Source organism: Hyla sarda, chromosome 6 (assembly GCF_029499605.1).
Source record: "Hyla sarda isolate aHylSar1 chromosome 6, aHylSar1.hap1, whole genome shotgun sequence".
Classification (NCBI taxonomy): Eukaryota; Metazoa; Chordata; class Amphibia; order Anura; family Hylidae; genus Hyla; species Hyla sarda.
This window is the reverse complement of record NC_079194.1, coordinates 156,967,697-156,990,787: the sequence shown is the minus strand read 5'-3', so window position 1 is coordinate 156,990,787 and position 23,091 is coordinate 156,967,697. Positions and strand designations below refer to the sequence as shown.

The 23,091-nt window shown below is 42.0% G+C and overlaps 1 protein-coding gene across 1 annotated transcript in view; it reads right to left on the bottom strand.

Annotated features, from left to right (window-relative positions):
- Positions 1 to 335: 335 nt before the first annotated feature.
- ITFG1 (integrin alpha FG-GAP repeat containing 1) overlaps positions 336 to 23,091 on the bottom strand; it is a 267,878-nt gene continuing 245,122 nt past the window's right edge. Inside the window, exons 15-18 of the mRNA XM_056525641.1 lie at positions 20,899 to 21,023; positions 19,369 to 19,451; positions 7,666 to 7,783; positions 336 to 2,659 (exon numbers count right to left, since the gene is read on the bottom strand). Coding sequence (XP_056381616.1) covers positions 2,600 to 2,659; positions 7,666 to 7,783; positions 19,369 to 19,451; positions 20,899 to 21,023 — 386 coding nt within the window. The 3' untranslated portion in view covers positions 336 to 2,599. The remainder of the gene's footprint in view (positions 2,660 to 7,665; positions 7,784 to 19,368; positions 19,452 to 20,898; positions 21,024 to 23,091) is intronic.

Sequence of the window (23,091 nt, the reverse complement as noted above, 5' to 3'; positions counted from 1 at the left end):
AGTACAGGTCTTCACAAGAAGGCAAAAATGTGCACCCCTTTGTTTTCTCCACCTGTGGTCAATAATTACTTTACCGATCAGAAATGTTCTATTTCTTTATTAGCATGCAGGATATGGAGTGCTCCAATGTAATCCAAACATCTAATGCATTATATGTGTGGCTGTGTATCATGTTATAAAATGGCAGCATTAATATTACAATAGGGTCACCCCCTACTTCTCATTAGCAGCAGGAATACTGTTACTCAATGATAACACTTTAGCTGAGATACAGGACACATATTCTGAAATGTCACCTCTTATGTAATCACTGATCAGTAAGAAATACATGAATCTGATTGTGAGACGTAAGTTTATCAGCGCACAGGACAAAATACAGGAATGGAGTGTTTGACAGCAACATTCATACTAAGAGTATTAACAGAACAAAGCAGAAAGGTGTCCCTGGAAATGTCAAATTCTAGTCTGTACTGGCATTCATCAGTATGCAGTAAAGGCAATTCAGTAATAACCTAATAGAACATACTGCAAGCCTACAGAGCAACATACAACAAATATCGTCAGAACTCTTCTAAATCCATGTTTTCCAGTTGTTGGAAAACTACAACTCAGAGCAGGCTGGGAGTGGTAGGTTAGTAACAGATGGGGAGCAACAGGTTGGAGATGAATGTTTTACATAACTATTTGTGTTTTATAATACAGTGATCCCTCAACTTACAATGGCCTCAACATACAATAGTTTCAACATACAATGGTCTTTTCTGGACCATTGTAACTTGAAACCAGACTCAACATACAATGCTACAGACAGTCCAGATCTGCGAAATGTGTCACAACTGGAGGAACTGACCAATCAGAATGGGCATTTTACTGGTAAATCACCTGTATTACTGAAGCGTATGCACTGACTGGCTGTCTGGTAGCGCCCCCTACAGTACAGGGAGGAACTACAAGTTCTGTACTACTCCTTACCGGTGATGGGGTTAGCTGCTCCTTTGGACACCAAGTAAGGGTGGCTCCATTTAGGACAGTGTGTGTACTGTATAGGACCCTGAAGAAGCTCCTGTCCTCTACATAAACCATTGTTTCCCAAACAGGGTGCCTCCAGCTGTTGCAAAACTACAACTCCCAGCATGCCCGGACAGCCAACGGCTGTCCGGGCATGCTGGGAGTTGTAGTTTTGCAACAGCTGGAGGCACCCTGGTTGGGAAACACTGACATAGACAGTGATTTACAGCTCCCAGCAGATCTTTATTACTTTTATATGTAAGGATTTGCTTTATCTCTATTAGTTATCTACTTATTTTTCTTTAATTCTCACCTTTTCCTATTTTTGGATGACATTTTCCATTGAGTTATGGTCTCCACATACAATGGTTTCAACATGCAATGGTCGTCCTGGAACCGATTAATATTGTAACTTGAGGGACCACTGTAGTGTTATCAATTACAGCAGGTGCCGCTTTCCTTAGTGTGCAGTATACAGTAACGCAGCATAAGTCCTGTACAATGTTATGGTGCCCTCCTGTATTACAGCGGCAGTTGGTTAAAAAAAAGCATCTGCATACCTTTAACATCTGCAATCAAACATAACACAACATACACATCAATTTGGCAAATCATTCATTAACCAAATGGAAATCAGTATAGAATTAAGAACCCCGATGCACCACTGAAACAAGCAACACAAATTCAATTGTTACATTTGCCGGTAAGTAAGAGATTTCAAGAAATAACTCTTATCGACAATGACCAATCAGTTTACAGCCTTCCTAAGACAGGTTGCAAGCTGCAATCCTGATTGGCTATTGTGGGATGGTATGAGGCACCATGGACTTATGGCCTTGTTGCTCACAGAATTCTACCCTATACATTTCTTCAACAACTGCAGTAGAATAATGAAAGCTGAGTTGTGGCTGGTTGTACTGGGCAGTAATCTCATACATGATGTGCACAGTGCCACATGCCTCCATACTGTCTTTAGTTTCCAGCAAGTTGCATGTGTATGGCTTTGTGTGGGCAACAGATATTTTAGAAAATCAAAGCTTTCCCAGTAACTACTAATTATCCTATCCTACAAAACACTTCCCCACTGGGTCACCACAATAACAGCATAAAAAAAGCCACTTTATTTTTCGTTAGTCTTGTGCAAACATGCAAAATAACAGAAAAATAGCAGGTATAAATGATGGGAGATGATGGGAGTCACGCATAAGCATGAACACCAATGCAGTAGCCTATGGCAACCAATCAGGTTTTAGCCCTTATTCGGGAACTGGAGGTTGAGGCTAGTTATTGGATTACTTGCCAGGGGTGACAGCAATGGCTTTATAAATAACCCCCACTGAGCTGTGATGACATACATTATAATTCCCAGACATTCAAGTAACACAATCCCTTCCAATAAATTATACACCACACGACAGAATGTAAAATATCATCAGACATCCTTATGTTGGGTTTACTGGATGCCCTTCAAATCATTGTATCTTGTGGACACACCAATAAATTAAAACGGAGTGCAATATATACAGATATCTCATTTTCCTGTTGTTCATCAGGATAATTGTGGCGTCAGTATCCAACGAGCTGTTGCGGATCACATTGCGTCAAAATGAAAGCGATGAGCCTCTTGTCGCTTTTCCCGATCATCTGCTTTCTGAAACACAGAAAAGAAGGGGAAGGGCAATGTTAGCCTATTAAATGTCCTTGTTTGAGGAGACCCTCATTGAGTTGTTAGTGATGCAGTGGCAGATCCCAAAGTCTTCGCTCTTTATCATTCGCTAATAAAGTCCAGTTTATAACGTATATAATTCTGTATTAATGATCCAAAAATGTTCAATTCCTCATGATCAAACAAGTCATTAGCTGCTAACAAGCTCCGGCCTCTCTGCTGCACGCTGCTTGTGTATTCAGAGCCTCACGCTTAAATATGTATTTAAAGAAACCTCTACTGCTCATTTCCATGGCTGCACAGTGATTTCACAGGATTCCAAATACGTTAATGTGGCTTTGTGCAAACAGTAAGATATATATGGCTTTCATGGCATGCTAGATTTACCTTTACGTGTCACTGTGAGGTCGCTCTTTCATCCAATCACATCGGGTGTGGACAGATGCAAGTGCATGCTGGGTCATTGAGTTGCTAAAGGCAACCATACAAAGTGCAAGGAGTTTTACACACAAGTCCTGCATGTAATTTTGTCTCTTCCCACCCAATCTGGTTGGATGGGAGCATGATTTTACAATGCCCCTTACAATAATGTGCCTGGTTACTGCAGTGTTTGACACGTATTAGCTGATCTCAAGTTACAGCCTCTAATAGCATGGTTGCACATACACCAGTTTGATGCATGAATGGATCAGAGCACATAAACTTAAACACTGAAATTGCAACACCAAGAAGTAAGTTGTGGAGTTATAGAAATCACAGGATTTATAAACTTGTTAATGAAATGCAGTATAAAAAAATAGATACAAAATATTATGAACATCTTGATTTGAAACGCACTTATACACCTTGGCATGCTATCAATGAGGTTACTAATGGTTGTCTGAGGAACGTTCTGCCATGTTGAATGCACTTGGGCACTCAAATCATCAAGATCTGCTGCTGGCAGCTCGCTTTGCAATTGCCAACAATGATGTCCCAAATGTGCTCGATAGGTGACAAGCCCAGAGAATATTCTGGCCACCCTAGCAACTTTAGGCCATGCAGGCTGCTCACAGTAGCACAAGCATCATGGCTCCTGGAACACATCAGAGAAATTGCTATACCACCCGTTCTGCAACTAACAAGATGTTAGTATATCTGTAGTGAAAACTAGAGGGGTATAACTAGCATACATTATACCAATCCTAACCATAATCCCAGGAGTAGGACCAAAGTGAAATTATTTTATTACCAATCTCTGGCTATTACTGCTTCAGAGACAAAAGGACTCATTGCTGAAGAGGCTAGACCTCCATTCCAGCCTCCATTTTGCTGTCTTGCTCTGCACAATGAAAGCCTTTGAGAGCAGTGGAAAGAAGTCAAAATGGCATAAGTAAAATCAAACATAGGATATATTTACACAATGTATAAAGAAGTGATTTGCCTGCTGTTACAGCCTTGTACTCCAGATTTGCATTTACAATTCTGCTAGTTCCTATTGGAAACAGCTTGTCAACACATACCCTATAACTGCTTAGCATAGCTTATCAGATGACTGAATCATTTCTTGGGGACAGATAACGTATGTACACAGTAACCCCACCAGCAGAATTCTGACTGTAACATGAGAGAACATTACAGGATGTAACTCAGGATAAGTGCTGCATTGTGCTTGTTTCCAGGCCTTTATGTCACTTGAAATAAGAAAAAAAGAACATCTTGAAATGATCTTACTAACAGTGCCCTATTTCCTAGCAGCCTGATTATATGACCAAAATAGTCTGAGATCAGTCACACCATCTAGGTATTTTAGTCTACAGTTGCCCTGAAGCGTTATGCTTATCTGCCCTAATTTCCATCATCATAAGTGTGGGCAGCTAGTATCACTGAGAATACAAAAAAAGGAAGAAAAAGACAAATCCGCACTACTGGAAGTAAGAAAATACCACAAATCTATAATGCTCTTTACGATCAATGCTGAACTAGCAGGTTATCTAGTTTAAGGTATCTGTGAAGGGTCTGCATTGGAAAATGCCATCAGCAGCATCTCAAAGCAGCCATTTCTGCCCCCATCCCCATGTGCTACAGTACCATTATCAGTATAACAGCCTATAAAACTGGTTAAAGGGGTACTCCACAGCCCCAGTGTCTGGAACATTTAGTTCCAAATGCTGGGCACAGGCTGTGGGGGTTGTGACGTCACACCACGCCCCCTCAATGCAAGTCTATGGGAGGGGGCATGACGAATGTCAAGCCCCCTCCCATAGACTTGCATTGAGGGGGCGTGATGTCACGAGGGGCGTGGCTGTGACGTCACATGACCCCCGCACCCAGTGGGTCCACTTACTAATGATCAACAAGCCAGCGTGCACAAGTCTGTTTTGCCAAAGAAAGAAATTGCCTTTCCTAGTACAAATCTGTACAAGGCTAAAACGTTATTACAGAAAAGATACATTATTAACCCTAATGTCCTGAAATACTTGTATTCTTAATAATATGGACCTGGAATAAATGCCTTCTGTTACAGGCATTGTACAAGAGGGTCATTGTACAAATACAGTGAATATGGTACATACACATATATGTTAAAGGGATACTGACAGCAGGACTACCTGCGGTATTCAGGTATACAGTGCGGGTGATTCCTTTTAAAATGCTGTTTACCTGGTTCAGGGAGTCTTGTGATCTCTTCCTCATGGCTGGTATGCCAATTTTTAGTATTGCCCAATGAAGGCAGCTCCTGTGCTTCCAGTAAGCTGTTTCCAGTCCCCTGGGTCCTTATTTTCTACCTACGGATCTGTGTTAGGGTTTATTTTTTGCACCAAGAGCTGTAGTTTTTGTGTAGTTCTTACATTTTGATCACTTTTTATTACATTTTTTTGGGAATGAAATGTGTCAACACATGAAATGTGTTATTATATTAATCATTAATTTAAAAAATGGGGGATTTTTTTTATACTTAAGAAAGAAAACAAAAAAACCCGAAACTTTTATCTACACACTTTTTTATTTTATTTTTTACACAGGGGCCTATTATAAGCCATCATTAGATGGCCTACATAAATCAATGTTATGCTATTGCATAATAATAATGTATGTTCTCTACAGTCGAGCTGTCACGCCCCCTCCCATAGACTTGCATTGAGGGGGCGGGGTGTGACGTCACACGGGGGCGGAGTGGTGACGTCACGATCTTCAATCTCCGTGGTAGGGATGGTATTAGCCTGAGGGCCTTCAGTGGTCCCGGAAGCGCTGTTACAGGTGGGTGCCGCATGGTAGAATGCGGGGTCCCCAGAGGCGGGACTCCCGCGATCAGACATCTTATCCCCTATCCTTTGGATAGGGGATAAGATGTTTAGGGGCGGAGTACCCCTTTAAGCCAAGACACATGAAAGCTGTTAGTCCACCAAAAAAAAAAAAAAAAAGATTTTTCAGCACCCCCTAAGTTATAACCTTAGTATTTTGTTGTTAAAAACAACAACATTAATTTTCTTTGTATTATTTAAAGGGGTAGTCCAGTGGTGAAAAACGTATCCCCTATCCTAAGGATAGGGGATAAGTTTGAGATCGCGGGAGGGTCCGACCGCTGGGGCCCCCTGCGATCTCTCTGTACGGGGGCCAGGCTCTCCGGCCAGATAGCGGGTGTCGACCACCGCACGAAGCGGCGGCAAACACGCCCACTCAAGACATCTTTATGGCAGAGCCGGAGATTGCCGAAGGCAGCGCTCCGGCTCTGCCATAGAGTTTTATTGAGGGGGCGTGTCGGCCGTCGCTTTGTGCGGTGGTCGACAAGCCCCCTTCGCGCGGGCTGTCGGGGCCCCGTACAGGAGATCGCGGGGGGCCCCAGCAGTCAGACCCCCCCGCGATCTGCAACTTATCCCCTATCCTTAGGATAGGGGATAAGTTGTTCACCACTGGACTACTCCTTTAAGGTCTGAAAACAATGCATCACTTTTGATTATTTTTACCAGTTATTAAAGAGATCTCTAAAAGACAATATTTTATTAGGAACTTGTAATGTTGTCAGCAGTATATAGTGGTCTATTTACTTATTTTTTTTCAGAGCTAAATATATATATAAATATAATATGTGGCATGCAAGTCTATGTTTTCTTTAAACATTTTTACCCCTTTTGTGAACCTGAAACTTAATACCATAGTGTTCACGTGTGTTATCATCTATTTAGGATGTCCTGGGACTTGTAGTACCTTAGTGTTCTGGTGTATTGTTATTCATTTCTATTTTAAAAAATAAAAGTTAAGTAAATCATTTTCACCAGTCCAACAGAGAAAGGCATTTAAACCAGAATTAAAGAGTACCTGTCACCAAACTTTTAATATTTTGCTCCTTATGCAATTATAAGAAACTTTGCCATTTACTTGTTAATAAAAATTCTCAACCTTTATATGTTTTTAATGTGACTGAAAAAATGGCCACTAGGTGGCTGTGTTCTGTTTCCTGCCAAAAGTCAAACAGTTAGTTTGGTCTCCTCCCGGCCTGGCAAGAGACCAAACTCAGGAAGTGCGTGCAGGGCAAAGCGCTCGCAGGCTTCAGTGACGTCCCACCTGCAGTGAACACCCACTTTCTCCCTGCCAGGAGCTCACACTATGTGAGCAAGGGGAAAGGTATGATACAGACTTTTTAAAGTTCACAAAATGTTTTAAAGGGCAGGAGGGGTGTTAGGATCAGTTAGGGAATATAATCTGAGTAAGTTTAGAAAATATGGTTTAATGACAGCTACTCATTAAATTCAGAAGCAGAGAAAAATAGTGCTGAATATTAAAGTAGCATGGCAGACTGGCAGTGAAAAATGGGTGAGCCTAGGCCTTTAGTCAAAATTTGACTTTTCCTCAAGTTATATTAGAAACATTGTTATCTTTATGGTTGATGGCTGAATATCACAAAAAGTAAATACAGCCACTTCTAAAACTAGGACTTGAATATTAAGCAGAATAATTGTATATGGACATTATTGCCTCTGCAGTATCTACTATTATTACGCAGTGCTTACCTTCTCTTGCCAGTGCAGGATGCCAATTATTGCCAGAATGAAAACACAAACCCCAATGAGGGCGATGGCCGTCAGCAGGACAATGTTACTGGGGGTCAGGTACAATTTGGCACTCCAGCTACAGAGGAAACAAGACAAAAAAAATATAAAAGCACTGATAACTGAAAAACCGTCCTGTATTGACAGATTATTACAATGTTAACATCTCATTGTGGTATAATTGTGACTGTGGACTAATTTTCTCTCCTGTATTGATATTAAGGACACCTTCAAATAGCTGCCAGATGTTTTGTTATGACTGGAAGTGTTCACACTGCAGTATGTGGAGCTTATACACACAAAAAACAGGTACTACAAGTGGGCAGTAAAATGGAACAAAAGTCTTAGCAGTCCGGAGTCTATTTGTACTTCTATGATTAGTATGGAAAGTATAGAAGGCAGTGATGACATGTATATAGTTTTACAACACAACAATCCACCGCTCCTTAGTGTTCCATATGATTTAGATAACAGACCTCGGCAATGTATATATCTAATCGTCACACTGTAGACGGCAGATAGGACTGGAGATAAAGTGAGCTACCTCTGTGCGCTCTGTAATATATCAGGACCCTAAGTGCTTCTCTGGAGTTGCGAGACAGAGCCAAAGATACAGGTTCTGATATTAATATAATAGGGGAGATAAATGGAATGAGATTCTTCCTGTTGTCTTCCATACCCTGGAGAGAGAGGATGATGACCCCGCTGCTGGCTATAAATATCTCCCTGCGCTGTCTTTTTGTGGCGTCAGGATAATATAAAAATACATATCGCTGCTTGTACCTTTTACAGTGACGCTTTACCCACTTTCTTCCATGATTTGCATATTTACTGGCTGAACAGTTTACTTCTATTTATAAACAATGTAACCAAATTAGCACTTTAGGGACCCCCTCACCCCATTTAATATCTCAATAAACTTCCAGATTCTGCTCCTGGGCATTGTAAAATCACATCATTTGAGCAGTGATTGACACCAGCATAGAGCTATTTAAATTACTGCCAAATATCTGGCTTCGGCAATTAATTTGTATGGAAACTACGGTATGATGAGTGACCCACATATCAGCATTCATAGCCACTGCTGTCACTCGTGGCCTGCGGAGACTGAAGCAAAACTGGCACCTTACTTGACATTAATTTACCAGCAGGTTGTGCACGCGGCTCAGAATTGTTACCGTTTGTTGTTTGAAACTGGAATTTGTTCCAGTGGCTGAAGTAATTGTCTGGCACGTGTGCAGGTATATGAGCCAAGTGCCCACTAGTGAGGAGGCTATTTATACTCCTCAGAATCAAGCAGCTCTTCGATAACCATGAAGCTTATTCTATAGTGTGGGGTTACTCAGGGACTTCCACCTGGCAGTACCACTGCTCAACTATCTTGTTGCGTCATACCTGCTAAAGGAGGCTGTAAAGAGGTGTATCCATCTCCCCATCAACATCCTACCAGTCACAACAGTTGGGCCAGGGCTACATTGCATCATACACGTGTCTCAGTGACTACAGAAGGGATGTCTGGGACCCCCCCCAAAAGCACTACTATGTTTGTGGCATTATACTGCATACTTTCTAATTGACCATATTAAAGTAGTTGTCCAACGACGAAAAAAGTTCTACAGTGGTTTTCAAAGTTTAATTAACATTTGTAATTGGGTTTAATTACACATAATAACAAGTGTTATCAGTTTAACAGTATGTGAAAGATAGTTTATATGTTGCTATAACTACCCCAGCTGTTTGCTTTTTGTATATGTACTTGAAAAAGTAGGCAGATAAATAAAGCTAGAAGAAGAGCTGGTCAGTGTGAAACGTGCTGTCACCTCCTGTACACCCTTGCACACATGCAGTTTGATCTATGTCATGCACATTTTTGTATTGCTCTTCTGTTATGATGTAATAAAGCATGAATATGTGAAGTCAACTGAATTGTGGGTGCTACATGCTTATTTTACTTTTGTATGGAAGTTTGAATATCTGTATAATAGAGGAACTACCTACTGACACACCTACCTAATTAGGGAACTACCTAACTGCTGTCGGAAACATACTTATTGGGGAACCCGTCTACCTAACAAGGGATGTACTTACCATTTTTACAGTGAGGGGCACTAAGAGGCCATTATTATCATTTGGGGGACTATAGATGGGGAGATTGTATAGAGGTGGGATATGTACTGGGAAAGAAAGGAGCCTTAGATGTTTTTATGGCACATTCTGCAGAAAAGAGTCACGACTGGAAGAAGTCATTATGGCAGTTTGAAGAAGAAACAAGGAAAAAGAATGACTCCAAGAAGATGTCACTGTTCTGCATATTTACTACTGGTGTTCCACTTAGACCTTCACCTAAAAACAGATCCTGGTAAGTGGACCATATCTGAAAGTAGTTGAGTACCCTACCCTAGACTGAAGGTACCGGACTTGGAGCCTTCAGAGATAGACTTGGCTGGGCAATGAGCAGAAATGTTCTGCTGCTGGCACTGTTTAACTGGCGAGCTGAGTCTCTCACACATAGTGCGCACTGCACATGACTAATTGCTTTGTCTCCTTCACAGTTTACATGCACTACAATTCTAGTTTTTGCTATGGGGCCCCATTAATTTTATGTACGTGCAAGGTCTAAACCTCAAAACAGTCAGTAAGCTATGACCACTGCAGTTTTTAAGACAAAGCAATAAGTGGGTTTAAAAGGAATGAGAAATATAAAGGAAGGATTTACAGTCTCCTTACTGTTTGCTGTGGCTCAAAAACTGCAGTGGCAGTTCTCAAAAAACACTGCCATGTATGACAGTAGCCTCATACAGACAGGTTAATTCCAGTCCCAATGTTTCGGTCCAATAAGGACCTTTGTCAAGTCACCTGAAACAAAACCTATCCCTTCATGACATATTTACGTTGCATGCCCACTTGGGGAATATGAAGCTAAGCTCGCTTGATAGTCATCAGTGTTGGCTGCAAACAGCAGTGGGTATGTTAATGAATGACATCAGCGATCAATAGCGATTGCAGCATACAAAGGACGCTTGACAGTGGGTATGAAGGTCTGATCTGCATCCTCCTGGTGCTGATCAGTTAATATCACTGGCAGAGCGCTTCTAAAGGCCTCCATGCCAACCATTTTGGCTCTGCTAATAAAGTCTGCATCAGGCAGAGCGCAGATTTAATTGATCAATACTATGATGATTACGGTACTTATAATAATCCCCTTTTTTACACATAAAAAAATAAATAAATATTTGGCTCATCGTGCTTTACCTCGATGGTAAAGAGGCAGACGGGATATGGCAGTGCTTTAGGAACATACCACTAAAGGACTTGTACCCTGACGGACGTCCCCCGACGCAGACTACCCTGACAGACCTATTACCCTCAGTCCCACTCAATTTCTTTCAATCGTATTTAATCAGGAGAGCGTATACCTCCTTGCTGAAGAAATACTGCGTAGGTGACAACCCGAACTGGCTGGAAACTCTGGCTTTGTCTACTGCTGCCAGTGGAAACCACGTAAAGCTGGCAGTATACCGCTCTTGCTACATTTCCGAAACTCCTAACTCCCCCCCCCCTTTACCTTTCCTCATGGGAACAGGAATTGGGCCTGAAGCTTACAGACAAGGAATCTAAATGGATCCTCAAGCACTCACATGGTACTTCTCGATGTGTCAGGCTGCAGGAAGGTCATAATAAGTGGTTATCCAGCTGGTACCGCACCCCGGAATTGCTTCATGCTTGGGGCCTGACCCCTGACGCCTCTTGTTGGCGATGCCACAAACATATAGGGTCTCTATCACACATTTGGTGGTCTTTCCCGCTTCTCTCCCATTTCTGGAGAGACATCACAGGAGCACTGAAGGCGGTGATGGGGTGCGATATCCTTCTCACTCCGGCTCAGATATTCTTGGGGCTCCCCACTCCTACTTGTCCCCCTGCCTACAGGCCACTGCTGAATCCCCTACTAACAGCAGCAAAAGCCCTAATACCTCTCCACTGGAAACATTCGACTCCACCCTCTTTTCAGAAATGGACTTGTAAGGTCTCTAACCTGTGTAGGATGGAAGAACTTTCCAGCTGGAGTAGCCACAACCACGAGCGTTTCCTCCAGGTCTGGAAACCTTGGAAGGCGTACCTGCACGCTCAGAATTAGCCGCGCTGCCCCCTGCTGGTCCACACCCCCCTCTTCCCCCCACCCCCTCCTTCCCTTTCCCTTCAGGTCATTGTTTTATATTTGTTTCCCCCTTGTGAGTCCTGTCTTCCTAATAATCCCATCCGCCCCTCACACACCTCGGCCCCTTACTCACTTAGCCCAACCCCGAGTCTCTACAGTTTCCCCCCCCCCCCCCTTCCCCCTCACCTCCTTCACTTTCTTTTCTCTTCTCTCCCCAACCTCCTCTTTGAACTCTTTCTCTTCCCTCCTTACCCCTTCTTCTCCCTGTCTTCTATTACTCTTTTCCCTACTTTGGATCGCATGCTAATTCTCGACGTGGACGGGCCCAGTATCTAAGGCTTCTCTCATATTGTCTCTGCGCAGTCAACGCTTGTCTGTTTTACTATGGACCTGTTGTCCCCACGATGTTATTACTTGGGTGGCGCCGACACCCACTTCATGTTATTGTTTTTATATTGTTACATTTTCTTAAAACGAAAATAAAGAATTGATAAAAAAACATATTTGGTTCATGATCCTGCACAGTGAACTGTGTCAACAAACTGAAATTTGATGAAAAGTGATCCAAAAGTCCCATCTAAACAAAAATGGTCCCAATATAGACTATAGATTATGTCAGAATAGGGATATTTTGAACATATTTCTTAAAGTTTACATTTCTTTTTGTTAAGTATTAAAATAAAACATAACCTTTATAAATTGGGGATTGATGTAATTGTACTGACCTATAGAATAAAGATAACCTGTCATTATGTACCGTAAAGTGCACTGTGTAAAAAAAAAAACTCCCAAACTTGCAAAATGGTGTTTTGTTTTTTATTTCACCCCGCAGATATTTTTGTTTTAGTATAGCTGCAGATATTGTAGTAAAATTAGTGCTGTCAATACAAAGTACAATTGGCCCCGCATAAACAAGTCCTCATATTGGCCTGTAGATGGAGTTAAGTGAAAACACAAGAATGAAAGAAAATTGGCTGCATCATTAAAAGGGTTAGTAACAAGCGAGTATATATAACTCCAGACAACAGAAAAGAAATAAAGCTGGCACTGCTTGCAACTGAAGCTAAATAATACACATGCAACTAGAAACTGGCAGTCACATAGATGGTAAACTGCTGGTGGTGCTTAGCGTAAAAAGCCAAAGTCCAAACAATCCCATGTATCCAAGAGAGAATGAACGGCACTCACCAGTTCCTTTTTCAAAGCTTTATTTTAATATCAAGCGTGGGCGCTCCACAAACAACAGCTATGACTGTTTCCCGCTATGCGTTTCTTTTAGCTCACTAAAAACAATAGTGAGTATAAATGCGAGTAGATACGTCTTTGTACATCAAACAGGCTGGACATAAGGGGTAAGTGGAATAGGATATACAATATTTTCTTATTTGTGCATTTTAATGCATCATTACATTTACCTTCTTAACCACCCATTGCAAACTGCTGCAACATTTACTTCTGATAGTCTTTCTGCAGACCTGGTGATTTTCTTGTGTGACTATGTCATATTCCATCCTTGTAGCGCGTATTCCATACATGCAGCTATGGCCTTACACGCTTATGTAAATATTGTATGTATATCATTTATCATGATTGATGTACATAGATGTATCATTGGTACAAGAATTATTCTGGTTGTTTAAGCACATTAATACATTTGAGGTGAAGCAGCAACACAAATGTTCCTCCTTTTTTATGTTGAGAAATACTCTCTAGATATGAAGGACTACAGTCATAAGTGTTTGGGAACCTATGACCATCCAAACTGTACATCATTTTGTGACACTGTCACTTATACTTCAGCAGGGTTTTCATAAAACACTTTTCAAGAAAGGGCTATGTGGATGTAATGTCTCTCTGTCTTCTCCTTGCACTCATCTCATCAGTTCAATCCAGCCACTGAACACCAAGTATGAAAGATCAACCCACTGCTGACCACCTTGGACGTTAAAGGGGTACTCCGGCGAAAACCTTTTTTCTTTTAAATCAACTGGCTCCGGAAAGTTAAACAGCTTTTTACATTACTTCTATTAAACAATCTTAATCCTTCCTGTACTTTAGCTGCTGAATACTACAGAGGAAAGTCTTTTCTTTTTGGAATGCTCTCTGATGACATCACGAGCACAGTGCTCTCTGCTGATGTTATAATAATAATAATAATAATGTCTTTATTTATTTATTGTTGTCCTTAGTGGGATTTGAACCCAAGGCCCCAGCACTGCAAGGCAGCAGTGCTAACCACTGAGCCACCATGCTGCCCTTAGCATACATCTGCTATGCACAGTTGCTAAAATGGACAGAGATGTCAGCAGAGAGCACTGTGCTCGTGATGTCATCAGTGTTCCAATAAGAAAGGAATTTCCTCTGTAGCATTCAGCAGCTAATAAGTACTGGAAGGATTAAGACTTTTTAATAGAAGTAGTTTACAAATATGTTGAACTTTCTGGCACCAGTTGATTTAAAAGAAAAAAGGTTTTCACCGGAGTAACCCTTTAAGGGTGGGTTCACATTGAGTAATGTGAACGGAATTCCAATGGAGATTCCACCTGCGGTATACTTTGGTGGTAAGACTGCGCGGCCCTGCACCTTCACCATTGATGGCAATGCAGGGCTCACGGACAGACTTCCGCACAAAGAATGAACATGTTCTTTCTTTGTGCGGATCGAAATTCCTCAGTGTGAACGGGTCTCGCATAAGACCCTTCACACTGATGTTAATGTCCACTGTGCGTAATTCCTATTGCGGAACTAAACGGGAATTGCACAGTGTGAACATACCTGAAGTCTGTCATAAATACAGCCATTATGCCCTTCTCTGTACTAGACCCCAATAGATTAAACTTCACTGTTCTAGACCACCAGAATTATTAGCATTAAAGGAGTTCTCTAAGCTAAAACTTTTAACCCCCGCTGTGCCCGGGCTGTAAAACTATACATAATAAACTTTCACTTACCTGCCTACGATCCCCCGTTGTTCCGATATCGCCGTCCCGTTCTCCGGTCCTGGTCTCTTCCACTTCCTGCGGGTCGGTAACTTCACTCAGCGCTCAGCCTATCAGCGGCCGCAGTAATGTCCAGTCGCGGCCGCTGATAGGCTGAGCGCAGAGTGAAGTCACCGACCCGCAGGAAGAGGAAGCTGACAGGGACCGGAGCACGGGCGCGCGATATCGGAACAACGGGGGATTGTAGGCAGGTAAGTGAAAGTTTATTATGTATAGTTTTACAGCCCGGGCACAGCGGGGGATAAAAGATTTCAGTTGGAGAATTCCTTTAACCTTTCCTTTGACTTAGTCCATGTGATGCAATAAACCCCTTCACAGTCAAAGCCCATAAGGGAAGCAAATATTAATGCCCTATCTGCCTAAGATTAGCAGACATCATGGCATTAAAAAATTAACTGCTATTTATGGTGTACTTAACCAAATCTTTGATGCACACCATCAGGAATGCTAATTACAACCCCATTCTCTGGCCTAGATCCCAAGAAAACCTGGTATAAACCCTTAGGGATATGGATGTTGACCCCCTTCACTGCTCTAGACCCCAGGGATACTACTATAAACCCATAAAATACCCCAACCAGTTATACCTTATTATATGGCACTATGCAGCTATATTTAGTTGCTGGTGTATTGGATTTCCCGGTCTAGAAAGAACAGTACTCAGGTTCCTAGCTGCCTGGCTCACTAGCTAATATGACATTAAGGTATAGCCAACTGCCCCCATATTTTTTTACTCAACCATTATTTATTGGATTTATCAAAAAAGCTGTAATGCTTACTCCTGGGGTCCTCTTCATGTCTGCGTCCCACTGCACCAGGTCCTAATGAGTCTAGCAATGTAAGGACCCAGTATAATGGAGCTCAGGAGTGAGAAGTATAGGTATATCGATCTAGCATAGTGAAAAGTGGGGTTTACAATATGCATGGTGTTGCAGAGCAGATGTGTGGAAAGGGGGGCAAGTTTAAAGAACAACCCAAAGCCTATGGTCTATTAAATCCACTCCTCCCCATGATCCACTAAAACGATCAATGATTTCCATGAAGGCCACATAATGCTTCAAGAGGATTTTGCAATTCGGACCGGGTTCAAGAAAATGCTTGGCTGGTAGGGTTACTGTAGAATATGATGTACCAGCCTGCATTTGTGAGGACAGCCGCTACAGGTACAGTCAAATTACCTGCGGTTGACCCTGGTATACTGTCACCGGAAGGGCTGACTTTGATTCCAGGTGTACCACTTCTTGCTCCCACATGGAGCAGGCTCAATTAACACACATATATTAAGGAAAAGCGGATTAGGAAATGTCCTTTGCCAATGATTGTTTAACAGTATATAGGATGTATGCATTGGATTTAATAGGTGCTATGAGGGGTTAGGTAGCACCCATGATCATATAGTTGCAAGGAGACTTGGAAAACAACACCATTGAGGCATTGTGCCGTCAGTCACATACCCAGAATACTAAGTCTGCAGCAGTACACAGTCTGGCAGAGGCAGAGTTAACAGCACTGCTGTATCTCACAGCTGAATGGTTGTTTGACGCATTACTGCTTGGAGTCAAGAGATTTCTTACAACTGCTTTATATATGAAAACACAAAGGTACACACAATGACTGAGACTGTCCAACAGTATTCTGCAGTGATCACAGAAAAGAGGAAGGTGTAATCTTCCAGCCATCTGTTGTTGTGTGTAATCTAGATTCTCTCTCGAGACGTCCATGCTACAGAGGTATGTTCAAATCTTCTTCTCTAATGTGGATACTTTGGTCACAAAGGCTTGTATGAGGAAAAAGGAACTTCAAATATTATACATTTTAGCCATAATGGGCAGCAAGACGGGTGCAAGACTGAATTACGGTCAACATCTGTGCTGTAAATACTTCCAAGATTTATGATTTAGGAAAACATAGAAAGGATAAACACCTTTAAATGTCCTACCAGCATTCATGAAGAGTGATGCACATATTTTACATCACCTTTACCCATGCTAGAAGCTTTCCTCAAAGTCTCTCCCTGCTTAGTAATTTGGAAAGGAAATAAAGTAGGATGAAACCAACCACAATAATACCGCCCCCTATGCACAAGAATATAAATACTATAATACTGCCACCTCTACACAGATGTAGAACATGTATAATACTGCCTCCCACAGACAAGAGCATAACTACTATATAACTGCTTTAGAAGAATGTAACTACTATAATACAGCTCCCCATATAAAAGAATGCATTAGGGCTGCACGATATGGGGAAACTGTGCGATTGCGATTATGGGCCTAAATATTGCGATTTCGATATGCGATGCGATATAATCAGCAAATGGTGAAATCCCCCCATTTCACATCTATCCACCCATTTCACATCTATCCACCCATTTCATGTCCAATCTCACCCATTTCACATCTATGCACCCATTTCATGTCCACTGCCCATTTCCCATCTCTCCCATTTAATTTCTACCCCCCCGGTCACATTCCCCCCCTTATGTCACATCTTACCCGTCACATTCTCTCCCTTAGGTCACATTGTCTCCACGTCACATTCCCCCCGTCACATTCTCCCCCACTGTCACATCTCCCCCCCCTTGTCCCATTCCCCCCCTACCACATTCTCTCCCCCCTCCCAATGTGTCAACCCCCCCCCCCCAGCCACATTCTACCCCGATGGTTACATCTCACCCCGCCCCGGTCACATTCTCCCTTTCCCCATCAGCCAATCACTGGCTTGACACGTGACACCGTTGCGGCCAGTGATTGGCTGAAAAGGGAAAAGTCCTGCTTGTACGGAGAAGAGAGGAGACACCGGACCGCACAGAGGGGAACGGCATCTGCATGGATCGGGAGTAGTTGAGCATAAGGTTTTTTTTATGTTGGGAGTTGTAGTCCTGGAAGCTGTAGTTTTGCAACAGATGGAGGCTGCCTGGTTGGGAAACACTGACTTTTAGTATTTGAATTTGTTTTTAACTGCTCTTGACGGTCCCCGCCTGCAGCCACACATGGGAGCCGGCCCGAGTTTTCATGGGGGCCGTATCGCTATATCATAATTCACTAAAATCGCAATTTGTTTGCTTTTGCAATATATTGTACAGCCCTAGTATGCAGCTACTATAATATGGCCTGTGTGTACAAGAATTTGCAGTAACCATATTACGGTCTACCAGCAGAGAAGAATCACATTACTATAACATTGCCCATTCTGGGGAAAAATTTAAAGGGGTATTACAGCTTTATACATCCAAAGGATAGGGGATAAGATGTATGATCGCAGGGGTCCCACTGCCGGGACCCCCGCGATCTCAGTGCAGCCCCTGACATTCTGTGTCACGCCCCCGCCCATAGACATGAATGGAGGGGTTGTGGCATGACATCACGAGGGGGTGTGACCGTGACGCCACATCCCGATCTCGGAGGTAGTGCCCAGCACAGAATGCCGGGGGCTGCACAGATGATACATCTTATCCCCTATCCTTTGGCTAGGGGATAAGATGTTTAAAGCTGGAATACCCCTTTAACTAGTATACTATAATAACCCTCTGTACAAGAATATGCCTACTATAATACAGCCACCTAAGTACAAGAAAATAACTACCTGTCTTCCTATAAATTAGAGTGTTACTATAATGATATGATCCCTAGGTAAAATAATATAACTACTACCAAAATGCTTTCTATGTACAAGAATATGAATACTGTAATACCGCTCCCTATGTACAAGACTATCATAACTATAACAATTTGGACATGAAGACCTGCTGGTAGTTGTGTACATTTCACCATCTATCTTCATCTTTCTCTGTATCAGTAACAAAACCAATAACTGCTTATTAATTGCTACATTAGAAAAAACTACACTCCAGCCCTCTCCTCAAAGCATATGGTATGCAGGGAGGACAACTAAATTGTCCTCTGTTATGATAAGGATTTATGGGCTAATTGTAAAAGGTTGGATTTCAGGCTTCCCCTTCTGATTCCCAAAATAACTTGGAACACACCGGAGAGGAAAATCAATAGATACTTATTAAGCGAGATACATTTGGAGAGATATCACTGAGTTACAGGAAGGGGAGAGCTGCAGGCTGCATCTCCAGCAAGAGGCATTAACCCTTTCACAGTTTGGCCAGGTTTACCCTGCACCCAAAGTTCTTACTGAGCAGAAAATCTAAATGGTAATTGGTTTGGGGAAAAACAGGCTTATTGGAATTCTGTAGCATAAGAGTATGATCACACTTAGCAATTTGAGGCGACATCTGCACAGGTTCTCCTAGAATCTGACACCCATTGATTGCAATGAGATCTCCGCAACTAAATTTACACATAGTAATTTATGTGTGTACATTTCTGATGCTGATCCAAATTAGGGGACTTTGTATGTATACTCCAAATCTACCACATCCTCATTTTAGCACTGGGCAGAAAAGAGATTTCTAAACAAAATTTTGTGCATGAGGCATTTTGTGATTGATTTGTGCATTGTGGGTGATATGGTTAGTAGCTGGTATGGACTTACTTTTTGGGGTTCTGATGGGGGTATGGGATGACGATCAACTGGGAGTTGGGGATGATGGCAGTCCACTCTTGTCTCCGTATTTGCTATAATACATAAAAAAACAAAAAACAAAGAGTAATGACACATCAGTATTCACTGAGAGAACATGAGCTGTTAATAATCCTGCATTGCCATCATGGCAAAGAAACCACATTCATTTATAAATCTCTACTTACATTTTTGACTGACTGTTTAGATGATGCATAAACAAGTGACTTAGTCCTGACTAATGAATGACGACGTGAATATTTACAAGCCGGGGGAGCCAAAGAGGAACTGTAATACAACTAATTTATTTACTGTCCTGAAAGTGGCATTAGTGGGATACAGGTGCTGTTTATGGCAGCCTGTAATCTTTTTATGAATTGCTCAGAGAGGCTATCTTGACAAGGGTCTAGTGAAAGAATACAGGCCACCATAAACAGTGCCCAAAAGAAGCCTTATTATCACTTTCCTAATACCTGGAGTTGCCCGGTTTTTCCTTCCTAATCCTTGTTGGGGAGGAAAATCAACAAAGGAGGAAGCTTTTGACTTCATATCCCGTCCTCATATATTGTTGTCATATCCCAACCCCATATCCCGTCCTCCTATCCAGACCTCCAATCCCATCATCCTATCTCGATCTCATATGCTGTCCTCATATCCCGTCCTCCTATCTCGACCTCCTATCCTGTCCTCCTATCCCGACCTCCTATCCCGACCTCCTATCTCGTCCTCCTATCCCGACCTCCTATCTGTCTTCCTATCTCGACCTCCTATCCCGTCCATCTATCCCAACCTCCTATCCCGTCCTCCTATCCAGTCCATCTATCCCAACCTCCTATCTCGACCTCCTATCCCGACCTCCTATCCCGACCTCCTATCCCGACCTCCTATCCCGACCTCCTATCCCGACCTCCTATCCCGACCTCCTATCCCGACCTCCTATCCCAACCTCCTATCCCAACCTCCTATCCCAACCTCCTATCCCAACCTCCTATCCCAACCTCCTATCCCAACCTCCTATCCCAACCTCCTATCCCAACCTCCTATCCCAACCTCCTATCCCAACCTCCTATCCCAACCTCCTATCCCAACCTCATATCCCAACCTCATATCCCAACCTCATATCCCAACCTCCTATCCAAACCTCCTATCCCGACCCGTAATATGTGTAGCAGGTATTGAAATATCTCCAGCCATACGGAAGTTATGTGGGAACATACATTTCCCATTGACTTGTATGGGACTTTTTAACATAAACCCCGCCCCTGGCAAATGGGGGTGAGTAAGGGTTAAATCCCATATCCTATGTTTGTTGTTGACATATAAGTAACATGTGTTCCAAGTTTCAAGTTAATATCTTTAGCCGTTTGGACGTGATGCTGGAACATACACACACATACACCTGTTGAGTTTTATATATATTTATATATAGATCAACTAAAGTATACTATATATATATATACAAACAAACTGACATGCATAGTCTGGTCATTGGGCTGTACTGACCTTTTCTCCTGGGGGTCGTGGGATCCCAACGTACAGATGATCAAGGAAGTTGGCACTGCGCCCTAAGCCCAGGACATTGTATGGCAGCTGGAGGGCCATGTGTGCAGACTGACTTAGCTGCCCAACTGAAAGGGAAGACATCCATGTTACATATACACAGCACACAACACATGGCGGGACACAGATGTGTAATGAGAATGTCCTCCTATCACCGGCAAAATATCTGATGGCACTGATGATACTGAGAGACACCTTATTCTGAGGAATAAAATGTTCTGTCAGACTCTGAAAGGTCACCCTGTGTGACTGCTGTACAGCCGGCGCAGCTCCGATGGTGGAGGACTGAGCCTGAACATCATTTATTCTAGAATGTTTAAACCTTGTGATCAGTACTGAATAGCAATCCCTTACTTTTGCAATTGTTTATTGCAGATTAAAATGAAAACTGTATATTAAAGCAGTGGTAGACAAAACATGGCTTGCTAGCTGCTTCAAGACTACAATTCCCAGAATGGCATGGAGCCACAGATGAAATCCATAGTGAGCACCATCGCCAGCACGCAATCCCATAGAACCAGCCACACCTGTGTTGTCTCATCAGCTCCTGTTGGCTTTAAAACCGAGCCAGTTCTCTAGATCAGTGCTGCCTTGTGGACAGAGACTAAGGCTAAGCTGTTGTTTCCACGTTCCATGTTCCTGTCTCCTATACCGTCTATTGGACCCCTGGTATTGCACTCTTTGGCTATTCTTCTGACCGTGCACCTGTGTTACCTGCCATGACCGCAGATTTGGTCTAACCTTGATTATTCTCTGTCCTCTGGACTTTATTGTGAGTTTATTTTTATTTGCTACTTTGACTGGTTCCTGCTACCAGTCCTATTCTAGCCACTTTTCAGGTTACACAGCAAGCCCTTGGAGACCACTTATTTAAAACATCATCTATTTGCTTCTTCATGTTACATGAAAAGGGAACACCTGAAACCCCTTCTTCGAGGGAATGAGTGGTAAATTCCCTTCTCCGATACCCCCAATAGACTTATATCCGGGACACACCTCTATGACTTATTGGTGAATAGCTAAAGGTAGAGTTTCCCTTTAAGAAAGGACAGACATTTGTGATGCAACAACTCAAATGGAGATTTCATTCTTTAAGCTACATCATCATCATCTATAAAACTAATAACACTTAACAGGCTGATTTCAGAGATCACATGTCCTTGTCTCACCCCATTGTCCCCTGACATTGTCTTCCAGCACTGTCTGGAGTTAGAAGAAGCAATTATTTCTTTCTTTGTACTATGAGATGCCAGCACAAAGCAGAATTGTTGAGTACTTTACACTGGTACTTCAGTTCATCTGCTGAGAAGTTATATATACCGTTGCAATAAAACTCCTTCCCTCATTACAAATTATTTTTAACCCCTTAAGGACCCGGGCTTTTTCCGTTTTTTCATTTTCAATTTTTCCTCCTTAACTTTAAAAAATCATAACTCTTTAAAATTTTCACCTAAAATTCTATATGATGGCTTATTTTTTGCGTCACTAATTCTACTTTGTAATGACATTAGTCCTTTTACCCAAAAGTCTACGGTGAAACGGGAAAAAAAAAACAATGTGCGACAAAATTGATGAAAAAACACTATTTTATAAGTTTTGGGGGCTTCCGTTTTTACACAGTACATTTTTCGGCAAAAATGATACCTTATCTTTTTTTCTGTAGGTCCATACGGTTAAAATGATACCCTACTTGTATAGGTTTGATTTTGTATCACTTCAGAAAAAAAAATCATGAATACATGCAGGAAAATGTATACTTTTAAAATGGTCATCTTCTGACCCCTATAACTTTTTAGTTTTTCTGTGTTTAGGGTGCTATGAGGGCTCATTTTTTGCGCCGTGATCTGAAGTTTTTAGCGATACCATTTTTGTTCTGATCAGACTTTTTATTCACTTTTTTGTGGTATAAAAAGTGATAAAAAATGCGCTATTTTGGACTTTGGAATTTTTTTGCACGTACGCCATTGAACGTGCAGTTTAAAAAGCGGTATATTTTTATAATACGGACATTTCTGCATGCGGTGATACCACATGTTTATTTTAATTTTTATTTACACTGTTTTTTTTATTCTTGGAAATGCCGGGTGATTCAAACTTTTATTAGGGGAAGGGATAATTGAAAGGGTTAATGATTTT